Raw genomic sequence first — 27,883 nt, forward strand, 5'->3', positions numbered from 1 at the left:
AAGACTCACGCAAAAACACACACACACACACACAGACACACACACACAAACACACCCTCAGACTCACTCAGATAACTCACTCGGATGTGATGCAATCCACTCTGTGCTTGTCGCCACAAGTTTGACGGCTCTTCAGCTGCAGTTACAATCACATTCCTGCTGGGTAGGTATGCAGCTCTACAGAGCTAGGGGAAAGCTGAACAAACTTTAAGGAAGGACAAAAAAAACTATTTGTGAGAGATCAGTGAGGTCCAGCTGGTCGGGTATCTCCTGAGAGAATTGTGAACGTGTGGAGCTGCTCCTTAATAGAACTGAGGCTACATTTTCTGCATATTTGTTTGTTGACCTGTTTCTTGATACAAGCTCAAGTCATCATGAGTCTCTCTTTGAGGTAAAATACTGGTCATGAACTTTGAAAAGACTACAATCTTTTCTTTATCTAACAGCAATAACATGGTGGCAGCAGGTTTCAACATGACGGCTGGTTAAATGGTTTCTATCAACTGTGACTATTATCAGTACTTCACAAACTGGCATTAAAACACAATGTATGCTACTACCCCTGAAGACTGTCCGGTCTCCCAGGCCTAAAGACGATTAGGCAATATTTTGTGATTCTTACATGAGAAAAATCAGGCTAAAGGTTAAGTGACTCCGGACACTACATGCTCTGTAAGAACAAAAATTACTTGCTGTTAAAATAATAACTTTAATTTCAATATGATACAGTATGGGCATAAATCTAAAACCGAATTAACAGTCTAAAGCCAGGTTTGAGCTAAACACTAACAACAGCATGCCAACAGGCTTAAAATGACAATGCTAACATGTTGATGTTTAGCAGGTATCATTTTTACCATGTTCATCATCTCTTTATTGTGTTAGTATGCTAACAAAACACAAAGTAGAGCTGAGGCTGATGGGAATGTCATTGGTTTTGCAGGAATTTGGACATAAACCAAAGTAGCGGACAGATTAAAATTATGACTATGACTATGATGATACTAAATCACCAAATTTATTACAAATCATTCAGAGAGGGACATAAATGTCTGTACCAAATTTCATGGCTATCCATCCAACAGTTGTCAAGACACTAAAAAATTAAAAATGTCAACATCACGGTGACGCTAGAGGAAAAGTCATTAGTCATAGTTATTACCTTATTTGTAATAATACACTTCTAGTAAATGATGTTAAACCATTAATACGTGCACATGGGATTCTTGTTTTATAATAAGATATCAGGTCTGCAGTTAGAAATGGTAATAGGTTACTAATAAAAGGCATTCAATCATTAATATGCAGTTGTAAATGTTGATAAGTTGTTAATAAATGGATTGTTACTCTAGAACTGAATGGTGAAACAGTTCAACCACTCACTGTCAGTGGGCTTTTTCACAACCTGGTAGCCCAATTGTGTAACTTTGGTGTTTTAAAGGGTTAGTTCCGACTCACCAAAGTCACACAATAACACAAACAAACTAACTGATTGAGGCAGCGGTAGACCAGCAACTTCTGTGTTCTGAGAGGTAAAATGACTGTTTTTGAGAAAGGCGTCTGGTGGCTTTAAAGAGAGCAGATATGGAGATAACAGCTTCAGTTCCCTGTTGGAAAGGGCTTTCTGACGGCAAGTTAAAGCAGTGAAAATATTCTAAATATAGCATACGTAAACCGGTAATGATTTTTTTTAGGTGCTCCTTTTTTTACGTGGCTAAAATACTTTTTGCTGTGTGGCTTGTCTTCATCTGAACTATCCCTTTAACACATTAATTTCAACCTATAACCGCTTTATAAAGGGTGCCTTATTAGAAAATGGCATTAAAATAATTTATATTTCTGAGGTTCAACGTTCATTCTTGACCAGCAGTTAACAAAACAAGGTATATTTAGTAGCTGTTCTGAAACTTTCAAGCATATACTGTATATTTCCTTGGCTAGGTGGAAAAACGTCTTAGTACCTTATCACACATATTCTTGTCTTAGGATTCATATACTCACCCTGTTACATAAACTTTTAAATACACAGTTATAAACACTACTTAGACTAAATAAACAACATAAACCTTTAAGAAAGAGAATAATAGCGTATAAGATTTCTGAGTTCATTGCATGACATCAAAACTAAAACACTTTTAAAACCTTTGCCTCTGGAAAAACTAGAACTGAAGTTTGTTTTTCTGAAGAATCTCTGCGTTATTATTTTCATCTGTGACAAAGGAGTGCCATTGCACCCTCAAAACATTTATTTATTTAACTGAGTCACATAATCTGAGTCAGTCTGTTAAAGGTGTAGTCTCGCATTGGCAGACCTTCCTCCACAGCGATGCGAAGGAAGGTCTGGCTAGTCCACACGGCATTCTGGGATGGGAGAAAAACTTGCTCTGGTTTATTGGCATTTCTTTAAACCAGTCACAGTCGACTTGGGTGGCACTAAGCACCGGGCGGAGCAAGGGTGCCTCTGCATAATAAGCTTCTTTCCGACCAAGTAGTTACAGGAACGTAGTTATAGGAATGGTCCACTTCTTTCTACTAACTACTCTCGCCCAAAACCGGTTTTTCCATTTGCATTCTTACCGGCCAAGTGCCCATAGGAACTGACGTTTTGTTATTATAACACAGCCATCTAACCACCACTACGCGGAAAAGGGAAAAGCCCCTGCCCTGAAGTAGGAGCTGAAAGAGTTACAGGAACTGCGGTCAGAGAAACTTAATAATCCCCAAATTGGTCTAGTCAGAACACGAGAAAAAAAGGGTTCCAGGAACTGCAAAAATCCCTCCGGTCGGAAAGCAGCTATAGCCTCGGGAAGGAATTTGTTTTGGTGGAACATACAAAAGTTGTTTTAGTCGTGCAACAGAAAACTCAACAGATAGTCTAGCTAGCTGTCTGGATTTACCCTGCAGAGATCTGAGGAGCAGTTAACCTTAGTCCTCATAAATTGGGTGGAGTTTATATATATATATATATATATACATAATATATATAATACCAACACAAAGAAAGCGGAAGGTGACGGACATTTCGTAATTTCCGGCGGCACCTGAACAATCCCAGAAATTAAACGTCGTCAATATAATGTTTAAATGGACTGGCCCCAGGCGTGGTGTCTAAACTCATTACACGGAGAAATGATGGTCGGACCATGACAAGAGGAGTAGAGTCCCAATGTGCAGAACAACTTTTGGTCAATCCTCCTGGTCAGTAAAAGGTGTACATTTATGGAACTCTTCATCCATGGAACTTAAATCCCAAACAGAACTAAACGTGTTAAACACAAAAGCCAAACTATGGCTTAAACAACAACAGAGATGTTAGAAGTAATGGTGTCCTTTAGCGACACCATTTTTACGTAAATTCTGTTTTTATTTGATTTTATTCTTTGAGAATTTAATAGACTGCGGTGCTGTGTTTGTTGCCGTGATTGTTTTTGTAAAAGCCTAAAAAAGGGACAAGGACTGCAAAATAGCGGAGGCTAGACGTCCTAAAAAACCTTGGATCTCTCACATTTGGTTGTGATAACGTCATAGGTAATGTGTCTGATAAAAAAACAATAAATATAATATAAACATAGACTATTAAAGGTGTAACTCACTTCAGTGGACACACACACTTGCTTTATTACTGGGAGTTTGATGCTGGCGTTCTAGTGGTGGAAAGGTACTTCCCTGAAGAAATCTGAGCTCACCACAGAGACGCAGATTAAATTTCCTGTTGCACAAAAGAAAGGTGAAGACACACATTTACATCTTATTCCGAAAAGTACACTGACACCTAAACATCAAACCGATATGTTATGTGCTTGTTGAACATCTAATCCCAAAACTGTGGGCCATAATCTGCTACCATAATAGCCACCACTCTTCTGAGAAAGCTTTCCGCAGGATGTATGAACCTGGCTGCAGGGATTTTCTCCCATTCAGCCACAAGAGCATATTGAGGGCAATGATGGTGGGCGATAACCTTTCATTTCAACCTAAAAGTGGTGAATTAATGGGCTTGAGTTCAGGGCTCTCTGCTGGGAGATTTCTTTATGGATATTACTTTGGGTGCAGGGGTATTGTCATGTCAAACTGTTGCCAGAAAAGTTGAAAAACACCATAAAACTGACAAAAACAGCCACAGATCAAAAGTACACAAAAGTAGGTGGGCGGTATATGTGTCCACTGTAATACCCCTAACAAATACAAGATTTGGAGCCAAAAATCAACCAGCTTTTGAAGAAGTTAGTTAGTTGTTTTTTAAGCAAACCAGGACTTGTTCCATTGCCTCATATCTGATCTTTTTCAAGCAAAGCCTGAGGTGCTGGAGGACCTTGACTGGTCTCAACTAGTCTCACTGAAGCAGTTTGAACTGGACTGTTCAGTATCATCGCCTCCATACATGCATTGTGATGATTATTTGTGTTCCGTTTCATTCATGTGATTACTAGAATCAGAATCCGATTTATTGCCAATAGGTTTTGAAGTACAAGGAATATGCTTAGGTGTTTTGTTGCATAGACAAGAAATATATAGCCTATGTTAAACAGAATAAATAAAAAATAGAAATAGGCTACTATTTAAAAAGTAATGTACAATGTAAGAAAATGTCTGTGCAACTCTCATTTTTTAATATTTACTGAATGTTTATCCATTAATCTTATCTAGTTTGTAAAATACTTTGAAATGTTTAGAAATGAAGTGATGCATAAAATTTGTTTATCATAAACGGTAGCATTTTTGAGAGGAAGAAAATAGTGGGGCAACAGCTAATATGCACAGATGTAAGAGCAGACAATATACACAATTTGACATAATGTGCTATTTCACATTTGCCATACAGTTTAACACAGGTGATAGTCTTCAGACTGAGCACATACTGTACCTGTTCTCCTGTTTGCTTGAGCAGCAACAAACTCCCCGTTCGGGCTGTCAGTTTGGGTTAACGTTATGTTTGCCCAGTTTTAAAGAGCTGTCCTGCTGCTTTCATGTTTGGAAATCCTCTCAGAAAGACGCTAAAGATCCTGAAAGGCTTTTTTTTATTAAGATTATTTTTTTGTGCATTTTAAGCCTTTATTTTGGATAGGACAGCTTAGACATGAAAGGGGAAATAGAGGGGGAATGACACGCAGCAAAGGGCCGCAGGTGCCACTGCGTTGAGGAATAAGCCTCTATGAGCGCCCGCTCTACCAGGTGAGCTAACCAGGGGCCCCCTGAAAGGCTGTTCTTGACTGGCTACCATCACTTCCGAATTTCACACCTGCAAAAAAGCAAAAAAAAAGTCTTTGCATCTTTTCGACAAGCAGTTAGCCATTTTTTTCATTGTTCCATTTATTATTGTTTTTACCAGCTATTTTGGTTTATGACAATATTCCTGAGGTTAGGCTAAGTTTTATTTACTATCTTTAAGAAAAAAAAAAGAAACACAAATGCCGACAACAGTATTCATCACACAGCCATTCAAATTGCACAGAGGCAACATGTAATCAGTCACACCTGGCCAGACAATCTTTTTGTGCCATCTGCTTTCACTGCCAACGGCTTTGGGCATGCACGTTGCTGTTTTCCCTCTCAGGATCATGACCATATGCCATGATGATCCATGCACTTGACACTGTAAATAAAGAGACTTGACTGTATGGGACTTGACATCTTGGACAAAATTTGAGACTTGACTTTTTATGTCATGCATGAATACGGAATTATATTAAAGTTACTCAGTAAGGCTAGGCTACCACTGAAACATCACTTATCCCATCGCATTAAGCCGTGCAAGTAGGCGACACACACAACATGAATTACAATATACAACATAATATGGAAATGCTAAATTGTACGGAGTATAGACTGTAAAATAGGTACGGAGCCTATTTCATACAGTCTATACTAGGTACGGACTGGGAGCCGACTTTGTTGAAAACAGGAACCGTTTTATTTTCTTCGCAACACATCCGGACATAATTCGATGACGGACCGGTCCACTTCCGGTCCAGTTGTCAACAGAGGAGGATCACGCGTGTTTTCAAGCCAGTAAAAATGGTAAGGCTGGTGTGCCATAACAGTTTAATATTAACGATCACAGTTGTGTTAATCAGCAGCTAACTGATTTGAATGCTCGCCCATTGTTTTGTCATATGATCGTTATTATAATTTTTTCAGCCGAAGGCTCAGAAAGGAAAAGGAAAAGCCCCGGAGAAGGTTGTTCACCCGTACAGCAGGAAAGCGGCTTACCTCGCCCGAGAAGAAATCCGACTGAAAAAGAAAGAAAGGTGTGAAAATAAGAAATAAAACAAAATAGAGGCAACAGTAGCTACGTTTTGGCACAACTGGATTCCGGTGTTGTCAAAACTACCTAAAAACATGAATATGTAGAACTAGTAGAGTCTGCTTTACCAACAACAGTTGGTTTACCCAATAAAGACAAGTCACCGCAGTATTACAGTATATATACCATACAGTATCTCACAAAAGTGAGTACACCCCTCAGATTTTAGTAAATATTTGATTATATCTTTTAATGGGACAACACTGAAGAAATCACACTTTGCTACAATGTAAAGTGTTAAGTGTACAGCTTGTATAACAGTGTAAATGTGCAGTCCCATCAAAATAACTCAACACACAGCCATTAATGTCTAAACCGCTGGCAACAAAAGTCAGTACACCCCTATGTTACATTCCCATAGAGGCAGGCAGATGTTTATTTTTAAAGGCCAGTTATTTCAATGATCCAGGATACTATGCATCCTGATAAAGTTCCCTTGGCCTTTGGAATTAAAATAGCCCCACATCATCACATACCCTTCACCATACCTAGAGATTGGCATGGTTTTATGTCAGTTAGCCTAATAGCTGGTTTGATTTGCATTGAGAGATGATCTTATGGAAAGTACCCCATGCCAGCGGTTTAGACATGATCGACTGTGTGTTGAGTTATTTTGAGGGGACAGCACATTTACACTGTTATACAAGCTGTACACTTAATACTTTACATTGTAGCAGAGTGTGATTTCTTCAGTGTTGTCCCATTAAAAGAGATAATGAAATATTTACTAAAATGTGAGGGGTGTACTCACTTTTGTGAGATACTGTATATACAGTGCAAAATGTGAAATAATAGGTAACGTTACATTTTTTTTTCTAACTATCAATAGAATTTTACAGATTTTTGTATAATGAGCAGTGGTGGAAGAAGTAATTTGATCTTTTACTTAAGTAAAAGTATCAATACCTCAGGGTAAAATTACCCCACTAGTACATTAGTACATTCATAATCTTCCACAAGTAGAAGTACAGAAGTATTTGCAGCCAAATGTATTTAAAGTATCAAAAGTAAAAGCAGAATGACTCCTGTCAGTGTGACATCATATTACTGAATTATTATTACATATACATTACTGTGTACGCAGCATTTTATGCTGTAGCGCAGGGGTGTCAAACTCAACTTCACTAAGGGCCACACTGGAAAATAAGAGTCACATAAAGGGCCAGACATGTTTAGTTTACTCACATGCTTTTATTTCATCAAAAAAATCTTTTACTGTACTATTACTGTATTGCATGTCTCATAAAGTCATCTCACTTACAGTTGGTCGACACAAAGCTCCAAAAAAGTAACTTAGCCATCAAAGAAAAAATCCCCAAAAACATCAGACTAAAAAATGACAAAAACTATACGGGCCCAAATTTATTTTGAAATTGAATTGAATGTAATTAAATTGATATGCGGGCCGGATCAAAACCTGCTAGGGGCCAGATTTGGCCCGCGGGCTGTGAGTTTGTGCTGTAGCGGGTCAGAATTAAGCTTATTTTAACTACGTTATGTAGTTTAATTTATAACAATCTCTAATTGATTTATTAATGTATTGACCTTGATCTTCAAAGTAACTACAGCAGTCAAATAAATGTAGTGGAGTAAAAAGTACATTTGCTTCCGAAGTGGAGTAGAAGTATCAAGTAACATTAAAATGGAAATACTCAATAAAGTGCAATTACAGTACTTGAGCAGATGTATTTAGTTACTTTCCACCACTGATAAAGTGGAATCTGGCTTGCTTTTTTAATTAAAGCTAATAAAAATAAATACTAATGCAAAGTGAATGCTCACATTTGAGCATTATTGTGAAATCCTCTCATCTACATCCTGTAAGTCTGCACATCCAAACCCTTAACTGGGTCCAGGTACAAAACCCCCTTAAATTTGACTGATCAAAAGACGCCCTGTCACTTTCTATTGTGACACCTTTGCGTCAGTGTTCTGTCATATGCCTGTCAGGTATATAGGGAGTAGCTTTGACCTGGTCTTTTGCGATACAAAGGGCCAAATAACTCAAAATATTAATCAGATAAAGGAAATAATATTTTTAAAGGCCTTGCTCACATGAAGTAAAGAAATGAAGGTCAGTATGTGGATGGAGACCTATAGGCAGACATTAAATCAGACCAGAATGCTGATTTTCCTACTTGTTTAGTTTGAATGAAAACACCGTTTAGTTTAGTTTAGTTTAGAACAAGACTGGTAAAGATCTAAATGAACATGCTTGTATGTAATCAAACAATGATCAACACTTTTGTAGGATCAGATTAATATAATCTGTTTTTATGATGTGCAGGCAGAAGAATGACAAAGCAACACGTCTAAGCGGCATTGGTAAGCTTGTTTATCATTCATACTATATATATATATATATATATATATATATATATATATATATATAAACACACTTGCTGACTGTCAGGATAAAATCGTGCTCCATTAAATACCATGTCTTTCTTAGGCCTGTCGCAATATGCAATAAATCAATTAATTGCATGATAAATAAAAATGAGCTCAATCATTTTTAAATGGAAATTATCGCAGCTGGGAAAAATTCCATTTTATTTATCGTTTTTAGTTGTGTTTGGTTTTTATTCAAATGCATTTTTTGTAAACAGAGACTGAGAGTCCATTTTATTTATAGTTTTTGGTTGTTTTGTTCATTTATTGTGGATATTTAAAATGTCTTCCAGTTCCAGTGTGAAATATTCTTTTGTTGTTTATTGATCTTTGAAAAGGTGTACCTGCATTATTATGCCATTATCATTATATTAGATGAAAATGGTCTCAGAACGACACTATCATCGTTTATCGCAATCATTTCTAAAGGGCCTAGTCTTTCTTTTATTGATTTGTCTCCAGGTGAGAAGCTGTTGTGGTTTCAGGAACAGTTGGATCCAGAAAAGACAACTTACACCAAAAAAGATGCCTGTGATATCGTTGAAAGGTTGAAGACTTGTGATTTATGTTCATTTAGTTTTTGACATTCATCATTTTCAATTTGAAATGCATTAACATATTTGAACGTTAAACAAATAAAAGTAGAATTAAATCAGCATTTCAGTGTGTGTGTGTGTGTGTGTGTGTGTGTGTGTGTGTGTGTGTGTGTGTGTGTGTGTTCTTGTGTATGTGTAGGTACCTCCGAAGGTTCGATTCGGAACTTGAGCAGATTGAGCTGATGAATGGGATCAAAGGTCGGCAGGGTCGTCTCCATAGCGCCAGAGAAGCTGTCATCAAACAGAGCGTAGAGCGAGAGCGAGTGCAGTATGAGGGCATCGGGTTTGGTGAGTCCTCATCATGTAAATGGATGCATGCACACATTCAGTGTTGGGAAATCCTCCATGATCCTGTGTTTTCTTCTCTTCACAGAGATTCCAGACATCATTAATGCAAAAAATCTGAAAACATTCAGGTTAGTGGGTAGAAATTACAGCTTACATTTTCTGTTTTATTATGTATGTATGCATGTATTTGAGAAGTGGCTGTAGTTATTCGGCTTGATGAGTCTTAATAGTTTTTACCTCCATAATATGTTGATTTTTAAATTTCCTTTATACTGAATGGATAAAAAAAAAAAGCCTAAAATATTGACATACTGAAGTACATTAAATTGTGATTTTAAGCATAGGATTTGCATGTGACGTGAGGATTCACAAATATTCTTTCTAATCATGTTTGATGACATTTGTTGATTCTTTATTTTTGCAGAGAGTGGAATGGTGATCTGAAGAAACTTCCAAATATTAAACTGCGAAAGGTGTCTAACAAAGATTTGGAAACAAAGAATGAAAAAGAGGAGAAACATGAGGACGCAGAAGATGATAATGAGGATGATGAAGATGACTTGGAGGATGAGCAGTTGGATGAGATGGTGCTGATGTCTGACTGAAACCTAGGCTGTAGCTCCAAGCTCAGGTCGTCTGTTCAGGACAGCTGACTGTGAAGCTGAGCGTCAGACTGCCTTCAGCAAAGACTTTTTTTAATAGAAAAGGTGTGTTTTTGTGCCTGAGTGGGTAAAATGTTGCTGCTCCTTGACTGTCCAGAAGATGGTGCCAAACTCTCAGAGATGGAAAACAAGAATGCTATCAGTCAGCCCTCCTTTAAAGTCTTCTCGTTGCTCAGTAACTTCACACCAGCCTGTGAAGGGGTTCTACATTCATTGTTTATTGCACAAATATGAATTGTATGTAACCTCAATACTCCCATTTTATCCAATCACAGATTTAAAAAAAGGTTTCGACAAAGATGTTGAGTGCTCTAATGTTGCTGTGGCTCTAAGACAGAGAAAATTTTGTTTTTCTGTGACATGACACTGGTAAAAAACCCAAATTAAACCTGTAGAAAAGTGGACAGAAAGTGTAAACATCGTCTTTTTTTCTTTTTTTTATTAACTGGTCAGTCACTCACACAGTGTGTCAAGTTTAATGTAAAATCATTAACGTATGGCATCCATGAAAGCTCTAATTACATAAATGTATAAATATCAGGACCTCGCGGAGGGGGACCTCCATAAAGCTGCAAACTGTCAAACAAAACGTCAAATAACGTGGCTACTTGACATTGTCTTTTTTTTTTTAAAGAAATGTTCAAAACTCACCTACGATAAATAAATTCAGCCTTTTCAAAACATTACATTATCAGATTTCAGACTGAGCTAAATATACAGTTTAAATAATTGTTCCTCTACTTGTCGTATCTTTACTCTTTGGTGTCTGAAGACCTGATTGTTCAGAAGGCCTCAGTATGCTTCAAACAAAGCGCTTGTTGGATTGTCTAACAGCATCTCAAACCTGCTTTTGCAAGTCACACTTCACAGAACGGTTGGCCAAGTGTGCGGAGGTGTGAAAGTAGGCAGGCTACAATATAAACTTCTTTTCTCAAGCTCTTCTTTTCCATTCTTTACACAACCAAATGCAACGGCATGAATTCCTATGAGGAGATACTGTCCCAAAGTGTGTGCCATTATTTCCATTTTGATGATTAGCACGTCTCTGTGACACCATGTTTAAGATGAGGGTAGCTGTTTGGGAAAACTATGACACTTTGGTCGTTAGATGTCTGCTTTTTAACCTTCCCCCAGCCTTACAGGGCTTTTGTAAGTGCTTATAGTATCGTCTAAAGTCTTGGACGTATTGATCGCATTCGGCGTCTGCGGACTTCATCAGTCACTCGCACACACGCGGTTCTAGTCATACCTTATTCGTGTGCGTCACGTGTATTTCCCAATCCACCCTCTACTCCAGGGTCGTGGTTTGGTGGTCTTTGTATTCTTAAAGACCGGCATTTTCCTCCTTTAACACTGTGCTCTGTCTTTTGAAATTTACAAAGTTCGGCCTTTACTGTCCTCATCCCACTTTTTCTTTTCTTCTCCTTGGAAAATCAGCTAGAGGTGCGTACGCCACCAACTAGACCAGGACACGGACAAGTCACAGACATGGGCAGATGAAGACATTTACTGTACGTCACGGACCGAACCCTTGCAGATGCTGGCGGTATAAATATAGCTGAAGTATCTGGAACCCCGGGCTGCGTCCAAAAACTTTACCTATCAGAAACCCAATGTAGAATGGTATGCTGTGTCTGTGCTGATATCTGCATGACTTCAGAGTGTGCACCATTATCCCTGTTTGTACAATTCCTCGCATCTCGCAGCAGAGTTTCCACTTAGCAGACAGCAGAGTTTCCACTTAGCAGACCGCAGGCTTTCCACTCAGCAACCACGTGTGGCCTTAAGATGTGGTTGTAAGAAGTGTCGTCCGAGGTTGGTTTGAAGCATACTGAGACCTTTAATAGCATCCACACCTTTAACTCATGTCTGTGCAGTTTAAGAAAGTGCATACCGAACTAAAACTAAATATAGCACACAACTTGTAGTCTTTACAAACGTCTCTTGCTGATGGCTTTATTTTCCTTTACATCTCCTCACCTCCTCTTCTCTCCGTTTTCTGACGTTTTTTTTTTTGTTTTTACTTTGCACATTCATGTCACTGCAGCCCTTTAGCCTTTCAGTTTTTTTGCTAGATCACTGAAGGACTTTAAATGTCTGTTGTGTCTCAAGATCAGCACAGGAGCTGAGATGTACAACACTAAAACACTGTACAAGTCTAAATCACACGCTGCTCACACCGGCTTGTGTTGTTGGATGGGCAGGATGTAATTCAGGACTCTTTCTGAGCGTGAGGAAAATTGGTCAGACGGGGTTTTGTGCCGGCGCCACCGCAGCCTCCACAGACATGTCCGAGTCAATCTGTGCCTCTGGAGCCGGGATGGGGCCCGGACTGACCGGAACCTCCACAGTTTCGTGCCTGCCGTTAGGCAGGGCACTGGGTCGGGCCTGGGGGTTGTGCAGGTCTTTCTCGGGGCAGTTCTGCACAGTGATTATGCGGTTGAAGGCCTTGAGGCGGCGCCATAGCTGCAGGTAGATTTTACACTGGATGTACATGAAGATGAGGCCGCCTGTGAGGCCTATGGCCACCACAATCAGCTTGGTCCAGAAGGGCCACTCCAGCACACCTAAGGACGTGGACGCACACGCACGCACACGCACACACACACACACACACACACACACACACACACACACCACACACACACACACACACACACAGACAGAGCTGCTGTTAGTCAAACTGCAGGACGTGCGATGGATCATGATGGTGGTGTGTGCAGAGCTGTGCTTACCATTTGGTGCATGGTACTTATAGTACTTCAGAAGAGAAAATCTCCATAACTCGTCTGCAATCAAGAGCGAGTGTAATTTCTCTTTATTTCTACGATCTCTGAATAAACGTGTTCTATGCAATTATTTATTAAATGCAATTAATTATATATATATATATATATATATATATATATATATATATAATACAGATACTGCTATAATTACAACACACCACACCAACAATTAACACAAAAGCACTGAGGGGTCTAATTTCACTTTAACAATGATGCAAATTGTGACGAACTCAAATAGAACTGAAGCTAATGTGTGCATCAGACTGTAACGACTATCATGTGACCTGACAGTAAAACACTGAACAACCTGCTCACTTAGAGAAAATGAACATAATCATCAAATTTTCTTGAAAGTACACACTGGTGGTTTTAGATGTTTAAGCCGGGAAAACCGAAACTTATAAATTCTTCTTCTTCACATCACTGAAACTAATTGCCCTGCCTTCAAACTTGCTTTCCTAAGACGTGTTTATGTCAGTACAGTGTAACAGTCAGTTTGTAGAGACTGTGTTGTAGGTTATGAGTCAAAATGTTTTCCTCTAATGTATGGTTTTATCTTGTGGTGATGACATTATGAGCAGAGACATGCATTGTCAACTGGTAAATTGTTGTTAAATGAACTCTGACATCTAAAAACTTGACGTGGGGCCCGTTTCAGGAAGGAGGTTTAACCAGAGGTGTCAAAAGTATTCCCATTCATTACTCAAGTAGAAGTATAGATACTAGAGTTTGAAAAGACTTCTGTAGAAGTTGAAGTATCAACTCAAGCTTTTTACTCAAGTAAAAGTGTAAAAGTACTGGTTTCAAAACTACTTAAAGTATAAAAGTAAAAGTAATGTAAGGGGGAAAAAAATGCCATTAAGGACAAAAGCTTAGCCCCCACAGGGGCCATAATGACTATAATGTTATATTAAAATCATACCTGCAAACTCAGAAGGGCTGAAAAAGGTGACATCTGTAGTGCGGCGATGTTTCAGTTCCCTCTAACGTCCGTTTTCGGAGCGTCAGAGAGAGGCGCAGTCATTTAAGTGGCACCTAAATAAGGCACCGAAATCCACGTTGCTATTCGGTCCGGTAGATAACGGTCGTTAAGGCACCGGTGCCGTATTAGCACCGGGTCTGTGCAGGTGCGATTGATCGCGTACAAACCAATAGGGTGTCGGAATGGTATAGGTTTATACTTCTCATCCAACCACAATCAAATTCACTCTCTCCGGATGGCGCGATTTATCTGGATAGGTTTTTTTTTGTGTGTTTTTTTGAACGATGACGAGCCGGAATGAAAACAAGCCAAACTGAAATAGGAGTAACGAGGCTATTTTTAAAATGTTAGGAGTAGAAAGTACACATAATTGCGGGAAAATGTAAGGAGTAGAAGTAAAAAGTCTGCTGTAAAATAATTACTCCAGTAAAGTATAGATACCCAAAATGTCTACTTAAGTAAGGTAACGAAGTATTTGTACTTCGTTACTTGACACCTCTTGGTTTACCAAACTCTGAGTCTAACCCTGATGTCTGAGTTGATTTAGCCTGAGATGGGAAACTCTGAGGTTTTGGTTTCAGAACAGCTGATATGAGTTGGTTCAATCAACTCAGAGTAGGTTCACGTGCGTGCAACACCACAATAAAAAGGCAGCATGATTGAATGGAGCCATGATACTACGATTCACCATGGTAACAACCACAAACAAACGGGTCGGCGGAAATACTCGTGCACACAAACGGCGAGTTAAAAAAACAACACAGCGGCTGCTGCAAAAGAGAGAATTTGCGTGGGAGAAAATTGCTGCTATAGTAAATGCGTTAGTTCCGATATAGTGTATACCATAGTTAATCATAAGTATAGTCTAATATTACTGGTGAAATGGTATTGAACCTATAATCTATTTCATTTAGGTGCAATACTGCGGATGAAAAAGTACTACGCCTACTAATCCCACTGAGGCTGCAGCACCATCATTAACAGAATTATAATTTATAATCTTTTATTCATAAAATTATTATTTCATCATTCACCTGTAATACTGTGGAACTCCTTTTTAATGTCTCTTACTGGTTTGTGTCCAGGGAACACTACAAAAACATTTCAGAGCGAGTCACACTCTTCTGACAGCGCTTTGCTATACAGTGGCTTTACTAAAATGCTCTGCATCACCAATGTTGTAAAGAAAACTGCCGTTTGCAAAAAAACGTAATGCGACCCAAATAATCTGCTGATGTAAGAGCATAAGATGGGTGACGTTAGTGATATGAGGACGGATAAGGTTATGTAGGCTGCATAACTGATAGACCGGGAAGAAAAACGATACCGCTCAAACAGGAAGTTATCTGAAAGTTCAAATGTCGGGGCTTCAATATCATCTCCCGACATATAACACCCTGCGAAGTAAAGCAAAAGTAATACAGCTTCTTCATCAACGGGGTTGTTGACAAAAGGAAATACCAAGTTTTTAGAAAATAAAAAAACATTTTATAGTCTGCCTAACATGGTTAATAAACCAACACAATTTTTTTTATTCACGCAGATAAACTGTGCCAAAATGCGCCTGATACAGACTGAATGAATGAATGAGGAAATGAAAGAGTGCTGTGTCAGAGGGAGGAGACTGAGAGAAGAAAACCTGCTCCCAACCAGGTTGGGTTCACAGGCTCAGTTACCATAGTAACTGACTCTGAGGTTAAGTTACCTCTCTTTCTGAAACGGGCTGGAGTTCCCCCTCTCTCTCAGGTTTGATTAACCTCTCTTTCTGAAACAGAACACCCAGAGTTTCCCTCATCTCAGGGTTAACAAACTCAGAGTTTTCACTAAACCTGCTTTCTGAAACGGACCCCCAATCTTACAATATTTGTTGTTTGTTTACAGTTTGTTTTCTGGGTTTCATTTTGGAACATACTGTAGTTCTTGCTCCTGAATGAAATGCTTTTCTCTCAAAACTCGAATTTTGGAAAGTTTTCAAATAACACTGTCCTTAACTGCATTACAGTGTGATGAATGTATCTTAATTTATCTCTTAAAATGTCATAGAAAAAGATTGTGATGTCCAACCACAAAGTAAAGCAGTTATACAGACCTCAACTTAATGTAACATATGATTACACCATAACATGAAAACATGGTATGTGTTCACTTTGATGGATTATCTATGCCAAACAAATTTCAAGTCTTACAAAGACGTAGATTTTCCAACCAACAACTGCCTAAAAAGTGGGACATTTATCAAACATTGTGGTCTGTTTTCATGTAAGGGTGAGCTAAAACATGAAGTTTAGCTAAATGCCCACATAATTTTTGTGGTTTGTAGGTCCTAACATTATCATAAACAATAAATCTACAAATCAATTGAATGTGTCATTGATATAGCTGTGACTTTGTTTTAAAGCTACTGTACTTTGTTGCCTCATTTTAACACACGCTTCTGGTCATTTTTAAATATCATGGTATGGTTTAAGTCTTTGTATGTATCAATATGTTAAACTGGGTAAAATTACAAATAGTCAAGAACATTGAAGATGTCTTCACTCTAGCTAGACCTAGACACACACACACACACACACACATATCTTACACTAGTTTCACTAGATTTAGAGAAAACATGAATACATTGAGTAACTACACAGGAAATGTATCTTCAAAATCACATCACCAGAGTCAGACAGGTGTAAAGATCAACAGGTGAAAAGGCTGAAGGTACCCTGTGGAGTTTTTGACCACAAGTGGTGCTGCAGTGTAGTGTTTTAAAGCAACACTAGGTAACTTTTCCTGCTTCGGTCCCCCTACAGGTTGGAAGCGGAATTGTCCATTACATTACATTGTCCAGTACATTCGAATTACAGATCCGCTACCCGATCCGGCAAACTTACATAATGTAATGTAATGAACAATTCCGCTTCCATCCTGTAGGGGGACCGAAGCAGGAAAAGTTCTCTAGTGTTGCTTTAATGGGGTCCTGTATTGTTTGCAGGGGGGTAGCACAAGACCCTGGGCCCTACTGCATAGGCAGTCCTGATGGGCCCCCCCCCGGGCCTCTGTACACATGAATCTGGAGGCCTAGATGTTTATAGGGTAATACCTATTAACTGTAATGCTTAGAGTAGCCTGATAAACACATTTCAAACCTCCTTTCTCAACATTCTCTAGCCTACTTTACTGTGGTTACTACGACATTTTGTTTTTTCTCTGTACCTTTACTTGCCAGCCTGCGTACTATGGTGTCTCTCTGATCATCTGTTAATTTATCTGGCCATAGTCCTTGATCCTCTGGCAAAAACTGGTCGGCACTGCTCTGCCTACTTTCCAGTTCCTCATCTCTCATTTCCACACTATGCTCAGATCAACACTCATGCTCCCTGCTGTCTTCACTCCCATCATCCTCAATCACATTTTCTCTATCATTTTTCTCTATGAAGGCTACATCTGATATTAACCTCTTATCCTAATTGTAACCTAATATAATAAAACACACTAAGATGTTAGTGTTACTTAACACCTTTCAGTCAAAATGGCTAAAGATGGTTTGCTTTAATTTTGATATAAGCTTCCTTTGTCTCAAATCCAAAGAGGAGGATGAGGGGTCTGTCGCTACTCCACTCCCTTGTGTGACAGTTTCTGAAACTGAGGGCCTTGTGTTTCACAATGTTAAGATCTGCTTCTATTGAATCTGACATAACTATAATGTTGACAGGATATGTATCTACCGATGAGCTACCAAGTGGATATGACACTGATTCGCCTATTATTGCTAATTATAGACATTATAGCCTATTAATTTAAAATTAAACATGTTTTAAATTAGGCTATTGCAATGGCGTGTTATATGCAAACAGTATTGTTAGTGTAGTTTATCTATTTAGCCTTTACCTCAGATTACATGTATAACCAAATTATCATTTGAAAATGTATGTTCTGCTCTTTCAATGGGTTGTCTCAGTTCGTTTTTAGCACTAACGGTTGCAGAGATATTCAAGCAGTTTAGCACCATGGATTTTGTTTTTTAGTTTGTGCTCACCTTTCTTTGAAAATAAGTCAGTTACCAATTGTTTCCCCTCCTTTTGTTTTCTCTCCTTCTCCTGTCTTTCCTTTCTTTTTGTTAGCCTGATTTGGCTTTCTTTGAGAATGTCTAAAGCAGAAGTTTGCGCTCCAGCAGATGAACTAACATAAACAAAATGCGTGCAGATGGACTAAACCATTTGGCGCATTAGCAAGGGGTGGGTGAGACCTTAGATAGTCTTTTTTTGTATACAAAATGTAGTCAGTCAATCAACCAAGTTATTCAGCCAATACACTAACTTTACATTTCATCTTACATGCATTATGAAATTTAATTAGAAAATATCCAGGTGAAATATATTCCAGACTTTTCAAGGGCCCTCTCTCCCCTTCTATTGGGTGACGGGATGTGAAACAAATTTCTGCAGAGGGCAGTAATACATTTTGACAGTTTTTCGTACTTACAACAGTGACCTATGTACATTTCACATTTTATATAGTGAAAAAATTGCACAACCCACTACTCCTCCTCCTCCTCCTACTACTACTACTACTATGATCATTTAGATCAACTTTTTAATTTGTATGTTTACTCCTATTCTAATTCTTATTGTATTCAATGCCACCCTGCATTTTACTGCACATTTTTTATGACAACGTGAGAAATAAAACCTTTGAAATCTTCATCTTGAATCGTAAAGGACGGGGAAAGTGCATGGTGATGATTTTTTTTTTTTAATATATAAGGTTTCCAAACGTTTACTGAGGTAGAAAATGTTTGTTAGGCCTTACTCAAAGTAACTTTAGAGGAGGAATTAGGTTTTACAATTAAAAACTCCCCATGGTACCTTTAATTTGCCATGGATCATAGGACTTTTACTCTGCATATCTCTGGTATATTGAGAGGGAGTGGGGCAAAGTACTCACCGTTCTTCCCAAGTCTGATCTCTTCCATGGTTCTTTTGACCAGAACATAGACGGACCACAACATACACACTATTGCTATTAGGTGAAACAACACTGAACAGAAGATCTTCCTCCTCTCGCTCTTCGACATGTGTAGCCTCTCCCACTGGAAGACGGAGGGATGGAGATGGAGAGGGGATGAGAGGCAACATTGGTTGAAAGGGGGAGAGAGAGAGAGAGAGAGAGAGAGAGAGAGAGAGAGGCAGGGTGTTAATTATTACAGCCTGACAGTATATCCCAGTTCATAGCTGTGAACGAGATTTATGAGTATGTGCCTACCATGCGTAAAGGTTTGAGCTTTGTCTCCATAATGAAGTCAAACTTGCAGAGTTCACAGCAGTGAGTGTCTGAGGATTTGATCCACTGGTTGAGACAGGTCCGGTGGACGAAACTCAGGCTCCCCGTGCAGCGACAAGGCATTATCAACGGGCACTCGTCATCCCCCTCACAGTGGCAGATCCTACACGCACGCACGCACGCACGCACGCACGCACGCACGCACGCACGCACGCACGCACACACACACACACACACACACACACACACACACACACACACACACACACACACACACAGAACAGAACAGAACAGGTCATGATATGTAGCCTATTTAATATTTTCTTTGTTTTTGGGGTATCTTTTGCATCCCCTGACCAAGAGGATTTCCCTCTTTGGACAATAAAGTTGAAGTTGAACTTATAGTGCACACACACACCTACACTCGTACAGTATAAGGCTCACAAACTAACCTGCAGACCTCCATCGCTGAGTCCTCAGAGTACTCCTGTTGTGTGCCTCCATTTATACCGCAGCGTTTCTGTGGTGTGGGCACTGACATGTCTCCACCCCCTGACCCCCTTTCCTGGTATCTCTTGGTGATGAGCTTCTCGCAGTCCTCTGCCAATGAGGAGCTGTCTCCTGACTTGTAGCACTTCTCTTTATCTGTGCGGTGTGAGCTTTCTCTCTGTGAAACGTGGCCATCTCTCTTCATCGAGGCTCTGCTGCTGTGGCGCTTTTTAAGGCCTTCGTTGTCCTCCACCAGAGACCGGTTCTCCCTCCCTTCATCTGAGCCCACTGACTGCAGCTCCACGGCTTTGTCTTCCCCTCCTTTATCCCAGTTCGCCCCGTCCCTCTCTCGGCTGCTTCCGCTGCGGCGGCGCACTCTTCGGGCTTTCTCTTTGCTCCAGCTGCGGGCCTCACGCCACGCCTCATCCTCAGATGTGGAGTCTGACTGGGGGGCCCCTGAGCAGCGGAGGCGAGGTGGGAGCTCTCTCTGGTTCTTGACAGGCCGCTCCCTCTTCTCCCCGTGCTCGCTGCGGTCCGAGCTAAGTTCGGTCTGCTCCTGTTTGCCATTGGTTTCCAAGCCGTCGTAGGTGGTGCAGCTGTTCCTCTTGCGGCGGTGACGGCGCTTCACCTGCTTCTTCTGCACTTGAGCTGACGAGCCCACAGTTGTGCTGGTGACGGCCATCACAGAGGCGTGTGTGTGCTTGTTGTGTTTGTGCGATTCAGAAACATCCTCCTCTAAACGGGTCAGCTGGCTAGAACTAAACATACACGCAAACAGAAAGATGGAGATGGGTAAAAAATAAGGTGAAAGAAAATGGAAAAGACATGATGTGATGACATTAACTCAACAAATGGGCTGAAATGGTCAGTTCACCCAAATTGAAGAAGACGTACAGTATTTTATAAGTTACCTACTTGTCTCTGAGATTTCTGCTTTCACCCTAAAATAATAGAGTTGAATTGGATTTCCTTTGTGGTGCTCTCAGTTTGCAAAAATTACATTAAAGACAGTCAAAAGCAACAGCTTTTTCCAGAATCTGTCCCCGTTATTCTGGAAAATCCACAGACCTCACTGTCAATACTTTTCACAAGGACCTTTTCTTATTTTTCAGTGATTGAATTAAGGCTGTTTCCTGTTTAAACAGAGCGGATCAGAGATTTATAGGTAAGAATGGCGATGTCATATCCTTATAAGTCACAAAAATAACCAAGTGTGGATGAGATGCAGCTCTACAGGTTGCTGTAAGTCAACTTACAAGAAACAAGTAGTCTAAATTCAGCATATTGTTTTTTTCCGATCAATGTGAAAAACATTAAATTAGTTGTTCCTTAAAACTCCCAGCAGCTTCCATGTTGACTGGAAATTATGTTGGCGGGACTGATATGTCATTCGCAGTAGTTAGGGCAAAATAACATCTTCATTCATCATCAATAGAAAAATGGGACATGATGTACAACTGAATAATGAAGTGAAAACAAAATGTCAAAAATTTCGACTAATTATCACGCTGGGTAATCAGAATAGGAAAGGGTGAATATGGATTAATATGAGCATGGTGTACACAAATGGAGGTCCAAGCACTCACATACATCACATTTGTCCACACTGTTATAATAAAAAAAAAAAAACAGTGTCCTCTCAGCCTTGAAACCACAGGACTGAGCCTGTCAGCGTGACGACCACACCATTAGTGAATATAATAAGCTAAAGGATCCCATTACTGCAATCAGCCATCTTCCCCTCATTGATTGTGCTTTGGGAGCACCATTGGATTCCAGCATCCATTTAAATTTTTTTAATGCCCTCTGCATGCAGCAGACCATACTAATTTAGTCTCCCACTTAGTGGAGAAAAAGTTTTAAAATATGCATGTTAATATCCCAGAGAGAACTGTGGATGTGGCTTAAAGAGAGATTTTTTTTAAAGATAGTCAAGAAAACTTGGTAAAACAGCTGGCTCACCTGCATATGTCCTGAGAAGACGGCGTGATTGATGTTCTAGAGGCTGTAGTTAGACCTGTTGTAGAGTTGCTGGCCTGAAACAACCAACAGGCTCAAATTAGCTTTCATGTTGGTTTGAAAGTACAACAATCAACTTCAATCAACTATCACTAGTTTAATAAAACATCAAAACCCACTTTCCAATAACCAGATAATCAAAATAAAGATTTATGTGAATGATAAATCATACACATGAATGATCTTCTGCATTCATTGATTTCTGTTGGCTGTTAGGGGGCAAAAGAGCCCCAAATAAGCTGACAAACATACAGCCGTGACATATTACGGCCTTTTTAACACATACACATCGTGGGGAACTGGAGAAAACACCAGCATTTATTTCGAGTATTTCTGGCGACCTGACAAATCTCAGTCCACTATTCACTCTCTTTTTAGCTATAGTTTGGCCTACACCAACTCCTGAGAAATGTATCTGAAGCTTTAGCTGACATGAGAGGCTTTTTGCAATAGCTTGTTGTTGACTTTTTCCTGATTGAACTTTATCTTTGGTTTGAGCGTTTTAATTACCCCCTCGGGATGAATAAAGTGATTTGAATTGAATTGAATTGAACTGTTTTTGCTAAAAGAAGCTCCCTACTCCTGTTAAAAATGTTAATTTGCTAGTACTAATAAAAAAAATATTTTCTAAAAGATGCTAAAAGGCTTACGTGACCTGTTGAGCTGCAAGGGATGACTCTGTGGCTTTCACATTACACAGTCATTTGATTCATAGTTAATATGAAAAAACGTGCACTGGGGGAGTCAAAAACAGTGTGTACTTAGAGCAACCGTATATTGATTGTTAGTAACACTTCTAGCATTAGCATTTATGCAGATGTATACGATGCTACCATATATTGTGAACTGTGACCTTGATATGGGCTCTTTAAGCTGGATGACACTCAACGGTTACCTTGGAGATGTTGCTGGATCGACTCCCTGAGCGCCCGGGGGCCTTCCTCCCCTGCGGGGAGAAGGAGAGACAGGAAATCATTAGAGAACACAGAGAAGTATGTGACACGTGGCAATGTAGCCTGAGGTGTTTAAACCAGCAATTTCTCTGGCACAAAACACTAGATATAACATTCATAACATATTAAAACAATATTTCAGTGCACTTACTTCAACACAGGAGCTAGGGGCTTATTTGTCTCACCATAACATTTTAGTGTGATCTGCAGTAGATTATTTTCATCATGAAATAATCTGCTGATTATTTTTTCATATTCATAGTTTCGTCTATAAAATGTCAGAAAAATAGTTAAAGGCTGATGTCTTCAAATGTCCTGTTTTCTAAGACATTTCATTTAAAATATTATAAAATAAAGAAAAGCAGCAAATATTCAAAAGCTGAAACCAGAGAATATGGTTTGTTTGCAATGTTTGCTTAAATAAAAAACTGTAATGGTTCATTAATAGTCTTGGTTATGACTTTTCTGTCAATCAACTAATTGCTCAATCGTCTGATTGTTTCAGCTCTAATCTGCTGTCAGTTTCAACTTGGCCCAATATTTCAATGTCAGAAATTGTATAAAGGCATAGTTAAAGCAACAATAGAGAACTTTTCCCGCTCTGTCCCTGTACAGGTTGGAAGCGGAATTGTCCATTACATTACACTGTCCACTTCATTCAAACTACAGATCCGCTACCCGATCTGGCAAACTTGCATAATGTAATGTAATGGACAATTCTGCTTCCAACCTGTAGGGGGACCGAAGCGGGAAAAGTTCTCTAGTGTTGCTTTAACTTTTCAAACTAGAAGTTCTCTACAAAGGCGCCCAAAATAAGTGAAATGTGAGAAATGAAGGACCATTCCTTAAATTTTCAGTCGTTGAAGTAGCTAAAGATAGACAAATTTGACAAACCAATGCTTTAATTGGCAATAAAAACAAAAACATTATAATTAAACAAAGCACCTTTTACCATCATTCATGTTCTATAGTATTCAGTGTTATTCAATGACTGGCTGTGCGTTTATTGGTTAAAATCCAGCATCAGGAATCATGCGTGGCCACATGTCCTTCATTGTGACCCAAGCTAAAGCCAGCCAATCCTATTACCTGGTTGGCATCCTGTAAGTGTGCAAGATGCTGCTCTGCAATGTGTCTCTATTTAAAGCAAACTAATAGCACTATTTCGAGAACTTCCAAGAGCGCCAATTGTCCGAAATCAACCTTGAACTCAACCCACTGACATTTACTGCCTGCAGCTTTTTACACAAGTTTCAGTTACCAGTAGACAGTTATGTGTAGAAGTTACCAAGTACTGACACATAATGACCACAAACAACCACATACAAAAAAATTCTTCCTTGGTATCTGAATCATGTGTTTTCCAAGGTTATTTCCACACACCAACACACTCTCAAACAAGGTCAGATTACGAGCAGATCAACATATATGCAATGTTATATTATCGATCATGATATATATTAAATTTTCTAGAAAAGTAATTGAGAAATTATTAGGCTAATGGATAAAATAACCCAACAGAAATGTCTTGTTTTGGGTAATTTTAGCAGAGTTAATACCTGACAAATCAAAGTCACATTGATGCAGAAATCATAAAAATCCCAATTTGCCAACATTGGTTACTGAGAGATTTAAAAGGGATAGTTACTTCGGTGTAAACGGCTTCTCTTAGTAGAAAAAATATATATCGTCTGACTGTGTGTGTGTGTGTGTGTGTGTGTGTGTGTGTGTATATATATATATATATATATATATATAAATATATATATATATATATAGCTGTGTCAGTTAAATACTGGTTGTTTTAAAACAATTAAATTAATGGGACAATATGGTTACTGCGTGGGTTTGGTCCATATACTGTAGTGAATGAGGATTGGACAGCATTTCTACTCAGTTTTTGGCCCAAAAACATCAGAATCTCTTGGCAGGCGTCTAAACATAGAATGTTGTCTTAACACTTACTTTGTTGGGAATGCTATAGTTAGAAACTACCTGTAACAACAAGAAATCTGAGATGAAACACTCCTACGTTTCCTGTCCTACTCAAATCAACTTTTCCAAATCACTACTTTAAGTTGGATTTCATTGGCCACACTGATAATGTTACTGGAAAACACACCTCCAGCCTCAGGTGTCTTTACTGTGGAAAGATGCAGAATTCTGTATGAGCTATGTCTGGAAATTAGTCTCTGACACGCACGCACACGCGCAGCGCACACACACACACACACACACACACACACACACACACACACACACAGAAATATATATACAGTACACACAAAGACACACACATGAACAGGTGGCCTATTTACTAAACAAGAACACTGGAAATTATGTTGGCGGGACTGATAGGTCATTTGCGTTGGTTAGGGCAAAGTAACAACTCAGAGACAGAAAAATCACGCACGCACGCACACGCACACGCACACACACACTGCCAACTGTCTGGTGTGTGGGCAGTAAAAAAAAAAAAGTACTAAATCGAGTGAAAGTAAAAGAGATGTGTTTTGATAGTATATTCACAGGAGGAAATTTTGATTTAAAAGATAACAGTTGTTATTCTGAAAATGTTCCAATACATTCCCATTAAATCCCAGGAAAAGACCAAAACTCATGTTTTCATGTTCATCGTAGCGAGGGAACATGTCATCCTCACTTTGGACGCAATGGAGGTCTATGGCACAAAGGAATAAGATATATATGACTTTGGCTACGCAGGTAATAAATGTAATTCATCAATATATTGTTTTGATCTTTTGATGAAATTTGTTGAGTATAATAACTATAAAATACTCAACAGCTCTGATGGCCTTAATGCTAATAAACAAGCTCAGTCATTTTTAAGAAAAACAGTGCTAAGTTAAATCTATATTTAAATAGTATTTAATACATGTAAGAGGTCTGTTTGTACATTTTTGGTATTTATATTTATATTATATAAAGTATAATGCCTATAGATGTAGCAGTATGAAAGTTATAGGTTTAATGTATCTTACAGGATATTTATATTGTTCAAAGTTCATGTTTGTAACGTCTCATGTGGGTGGCTTCTTTATACATTTTTTTTTGCTTGACATATAAAAAGCAACACAGAGCTTGCCTGTACCAACCCACACACTGACCCTGGTGTGGGTACACCAAAATCAGTGAAATAAATAAGAGAGACGCTGACAAGTAGAAGACTGCATCCTCTAAGCTGATCAAGGGATTTGCTGATAGCCAGGTTTAAATCAGTAGTCCTGCATGGAGTCAAAGCAAACACTCTGCAGTGTCCTCAGGGTGATAGACTACACATGTACTGGGCAATGGGCACATGCTTGTAACGTTTGGTAGTTTAACAAGACAGTCATTTATTATGAGTCACGAAACAGATTATCTGCCAATTATTCCATAATACTCTATAATGTGGTTTAAAAAAAAATAGATAAATCAAGAACTGTGCATGTGTGCTCTTCAGGTGTATATTTTTCATTAGTCTGAATTTGCATTTCTGAGAAGATATTGATGTTTGTGCCACTTCATCATTTTAATACTCTCAGCCATGTGGTGCATTCATGTGCGCATGTAAAGCTCTAGATGTGTTCAGTAGATGTGTTTCACATGAAGGCTTCTAAAACAACGTGTTAATATGACAATGTTTAAGTTGTAGGTAGAAGGCACGTTTGATGGAGCTAAGCTAACCATATTCGCCTGCTTCCAGTCTTTGCGCCAAGCTAAGCTGAATACATTGGACCAGTTTTCTGAACACAAAGATGTTAAACTGCTATCAATCTAACTCCTGGTAAGAAAGCTAGCAACAGTTTTTTTCAAAAGTCAGAGTATTCCTTTAACAGGCACAGTTGAACTCGCTATCCATGCTATCCAGTCTCGCTATCTTCTCTGGATGACATTAAAGTCTGATAAGCAGTACTACTGTGTGCGTATTGGGTCTGTAGCATCTGTACAGTAGTTGCATCTGTATCATAATCACACTTAAGATTCCCCATCTCTTTGGCTCATACCTATTTTTTTTTGTTGACTTTCTAAAATCACTTATAGTAAGAAGCCTTAGTATTAACAATATTGAAATGTACATTTGCAGTGGATTTGTGAGTCTGTAGATGTTTGTTTACAGATATGTTTAATATATTCAGTAAAACCTTTACAACTTTGAGTTGTAGTTCAAGTGGTTTGTTTAAAGGAAGTTAGCTCTTTGCATATGAATAATGTAAATGTTTCTTTTTTTTCACTTTCAAATGCAGGCTGTACAATGTTTTTTTGTTTCTTGTATGCATGTATGTAATGTATTTTTACTCCAGGTCTAGGACAGACATAAATTTTTTTTCCTGTTTCTGTACAGTATGAAAATGAACTACCAGACAGTAACAAGAAAACTTTAAGGAAAGTTTTTGCACACTTGATGTTTACTGGGATGGAGTACAGATAAAAGTTTCAAAAGTGTGCTAATTGATTTTTTTTTATATTATGGATACAAATGGAAACCAATGGATGCCTAGAACAGTAGGACAAATATGTCAACATTTCTTAAATTATTTAAGTATCAAGGATTTGTAGTTTATGGGCTAAACATGGAAAACCACATTTTACTGGTCCAGTGAAATAAAAATTGCATTTTCTATGTTTTCAACTTGTGTTGCTGGGTGTATTGTTCCTATATCTATTGCTTTTATACCTAAAATAAGAAGATGGTCTTTAAAATTAAAGTACTTTTTTATTTTTTTCTACTTTCAGCTTTGTCACATCTTAAATACAGTATGTAAAAATAGGATTAGAGAACAAGTTATTCAAAGCAAAGACCTGCATCATTCAATAAGCTCATTCAGTGTTTCTGCTATTATGTTTATGCTGCTGACTACAGTCTACCATGGAGATGATTAAAGGCTCTTATATACTAGACGCAGCCCAGCTGGCGCGTGCAAATGTGACGTCATGGGATCGCCATGACTATTTATACCTGTGCTGGTGCTCGAGCACTAGTTGCAGTCTTCTCCTGAACAAGACCTCTGCTCGCGCGCTATAAATCAGGCACGCCGGCAGGATATTGCGTCATTTTGACGTCACAATGGCACGCCACCTTGGATGCGTCTAGTATATAAGAGCCATTACACTGCAGAAGGGGCAAGAAGTGCAGAGCTA

At 38.9% G+C, this 27,883-nt stretch overlaps 2 protein-coding genes across 5 annotated transcripts in view; one reads left to right on the top strand and one right to left on the bottom strand.

Annotated features, from left to right (window-relative positions):
• Positions 1-5,905: 5,905 nt before the first annotated feature.
• tma16 (translation machinery associated 16 homolog) lies at positions 5,906-10,645 on the top strand. Its single transcript, XM_039786483.1, has 7 exons — positions 5,906-6,018; positions 6,139-6,248; positions 8,592-8,629; positions 9,158-9,242; positions 9,431-9,579; positions 9,665-9,707; positions 10,004-10,645. The coding sequence occupies exons 1-7, from the start codon at positions 6,016-6,018 to the stop codon at positions 10,182-10,184; spliced, it is 609 nt and encodes a 202-aa protein (XP_039642417.1). The 5' UTR covers positions 5,906-6,015; the 3' UTR covers positions 10,185-10,645.
• Positions 10,439-27,883, bottom strand: part of march1 (membrane-associated ring finger (C3HC4) 1) — a 45,151-nt gene continuing 27,706 nt past the window's right edge. For 3 of the 4 annotated variants that reach the window (XM_039785913.1, XM_039786085.1, XM_039786166.1), the window contains 7 exons: positions 22,684-22,734; positions 21,732-21,805; positions 19,733-20,527; positions 19,263-19,443; positions 18,945-19,089; positions 12,977-13,030; positions 10,439-12,808 (listed from right to left, as the gene is read on the bottom strand). In XM_039785913.1, the coding sequence (XP_039641847.1) occupies positions 12,486-12,808; positions 12,977-13,030; positions 18,945-19,089; positions 19,263-19,443; positions 19,733-20,527; positions 21,732-21,805; positions 22,684-22,734 (1,623 nt within the window). In that variant the 3' untranslated portion in view covers positions 10,439-12,485. The remainder of the gene's footprint in view (positions 12,809-12,976; positions 13,031-18,944; positions 19,090-19,262; positions 19,444-19,732; positions 20,528-21,731; positions 21,806-22,683; positions 22,735-27,883) is intronic. The other variant, XM_039785992.1, reaches the window with a different exon arrangement.

The sequence above is a fragment of the Perca fluviatilis genome, chromosome 1 (genome assembly GCF_010015445.1).
Source record: "Perca fluviatilis chromosome 1, GENO_Pfluv_1.0, whole genome shotgun sequence".
Taxonomy (NCBI): Eukaryota; Metazoa; Chordata; class Actinopteri; order Perciformes; family Percidae; genus Perca; species Perca fluviatilis.

Bases quoted from the DNA above. Each gene is read 5' to 3' on its own strand.
- tma16 (XM_039786483.1), top strand. The intron at 6,249-8,591 runs GTGTGAAAATAA...TATGATGTGCAG, and splicing joins CGACTGAAAAAGAAAGAAAG to GCAGAAGAATGACAAAGCAA. The intron at 9,243-9,430 runs GTTGAAGACTTG...GTGTATGTGTAG, and splicing joins GCCTGTGATATCGTTGAAAG to GTACCTCCGAAGGTTCGATT.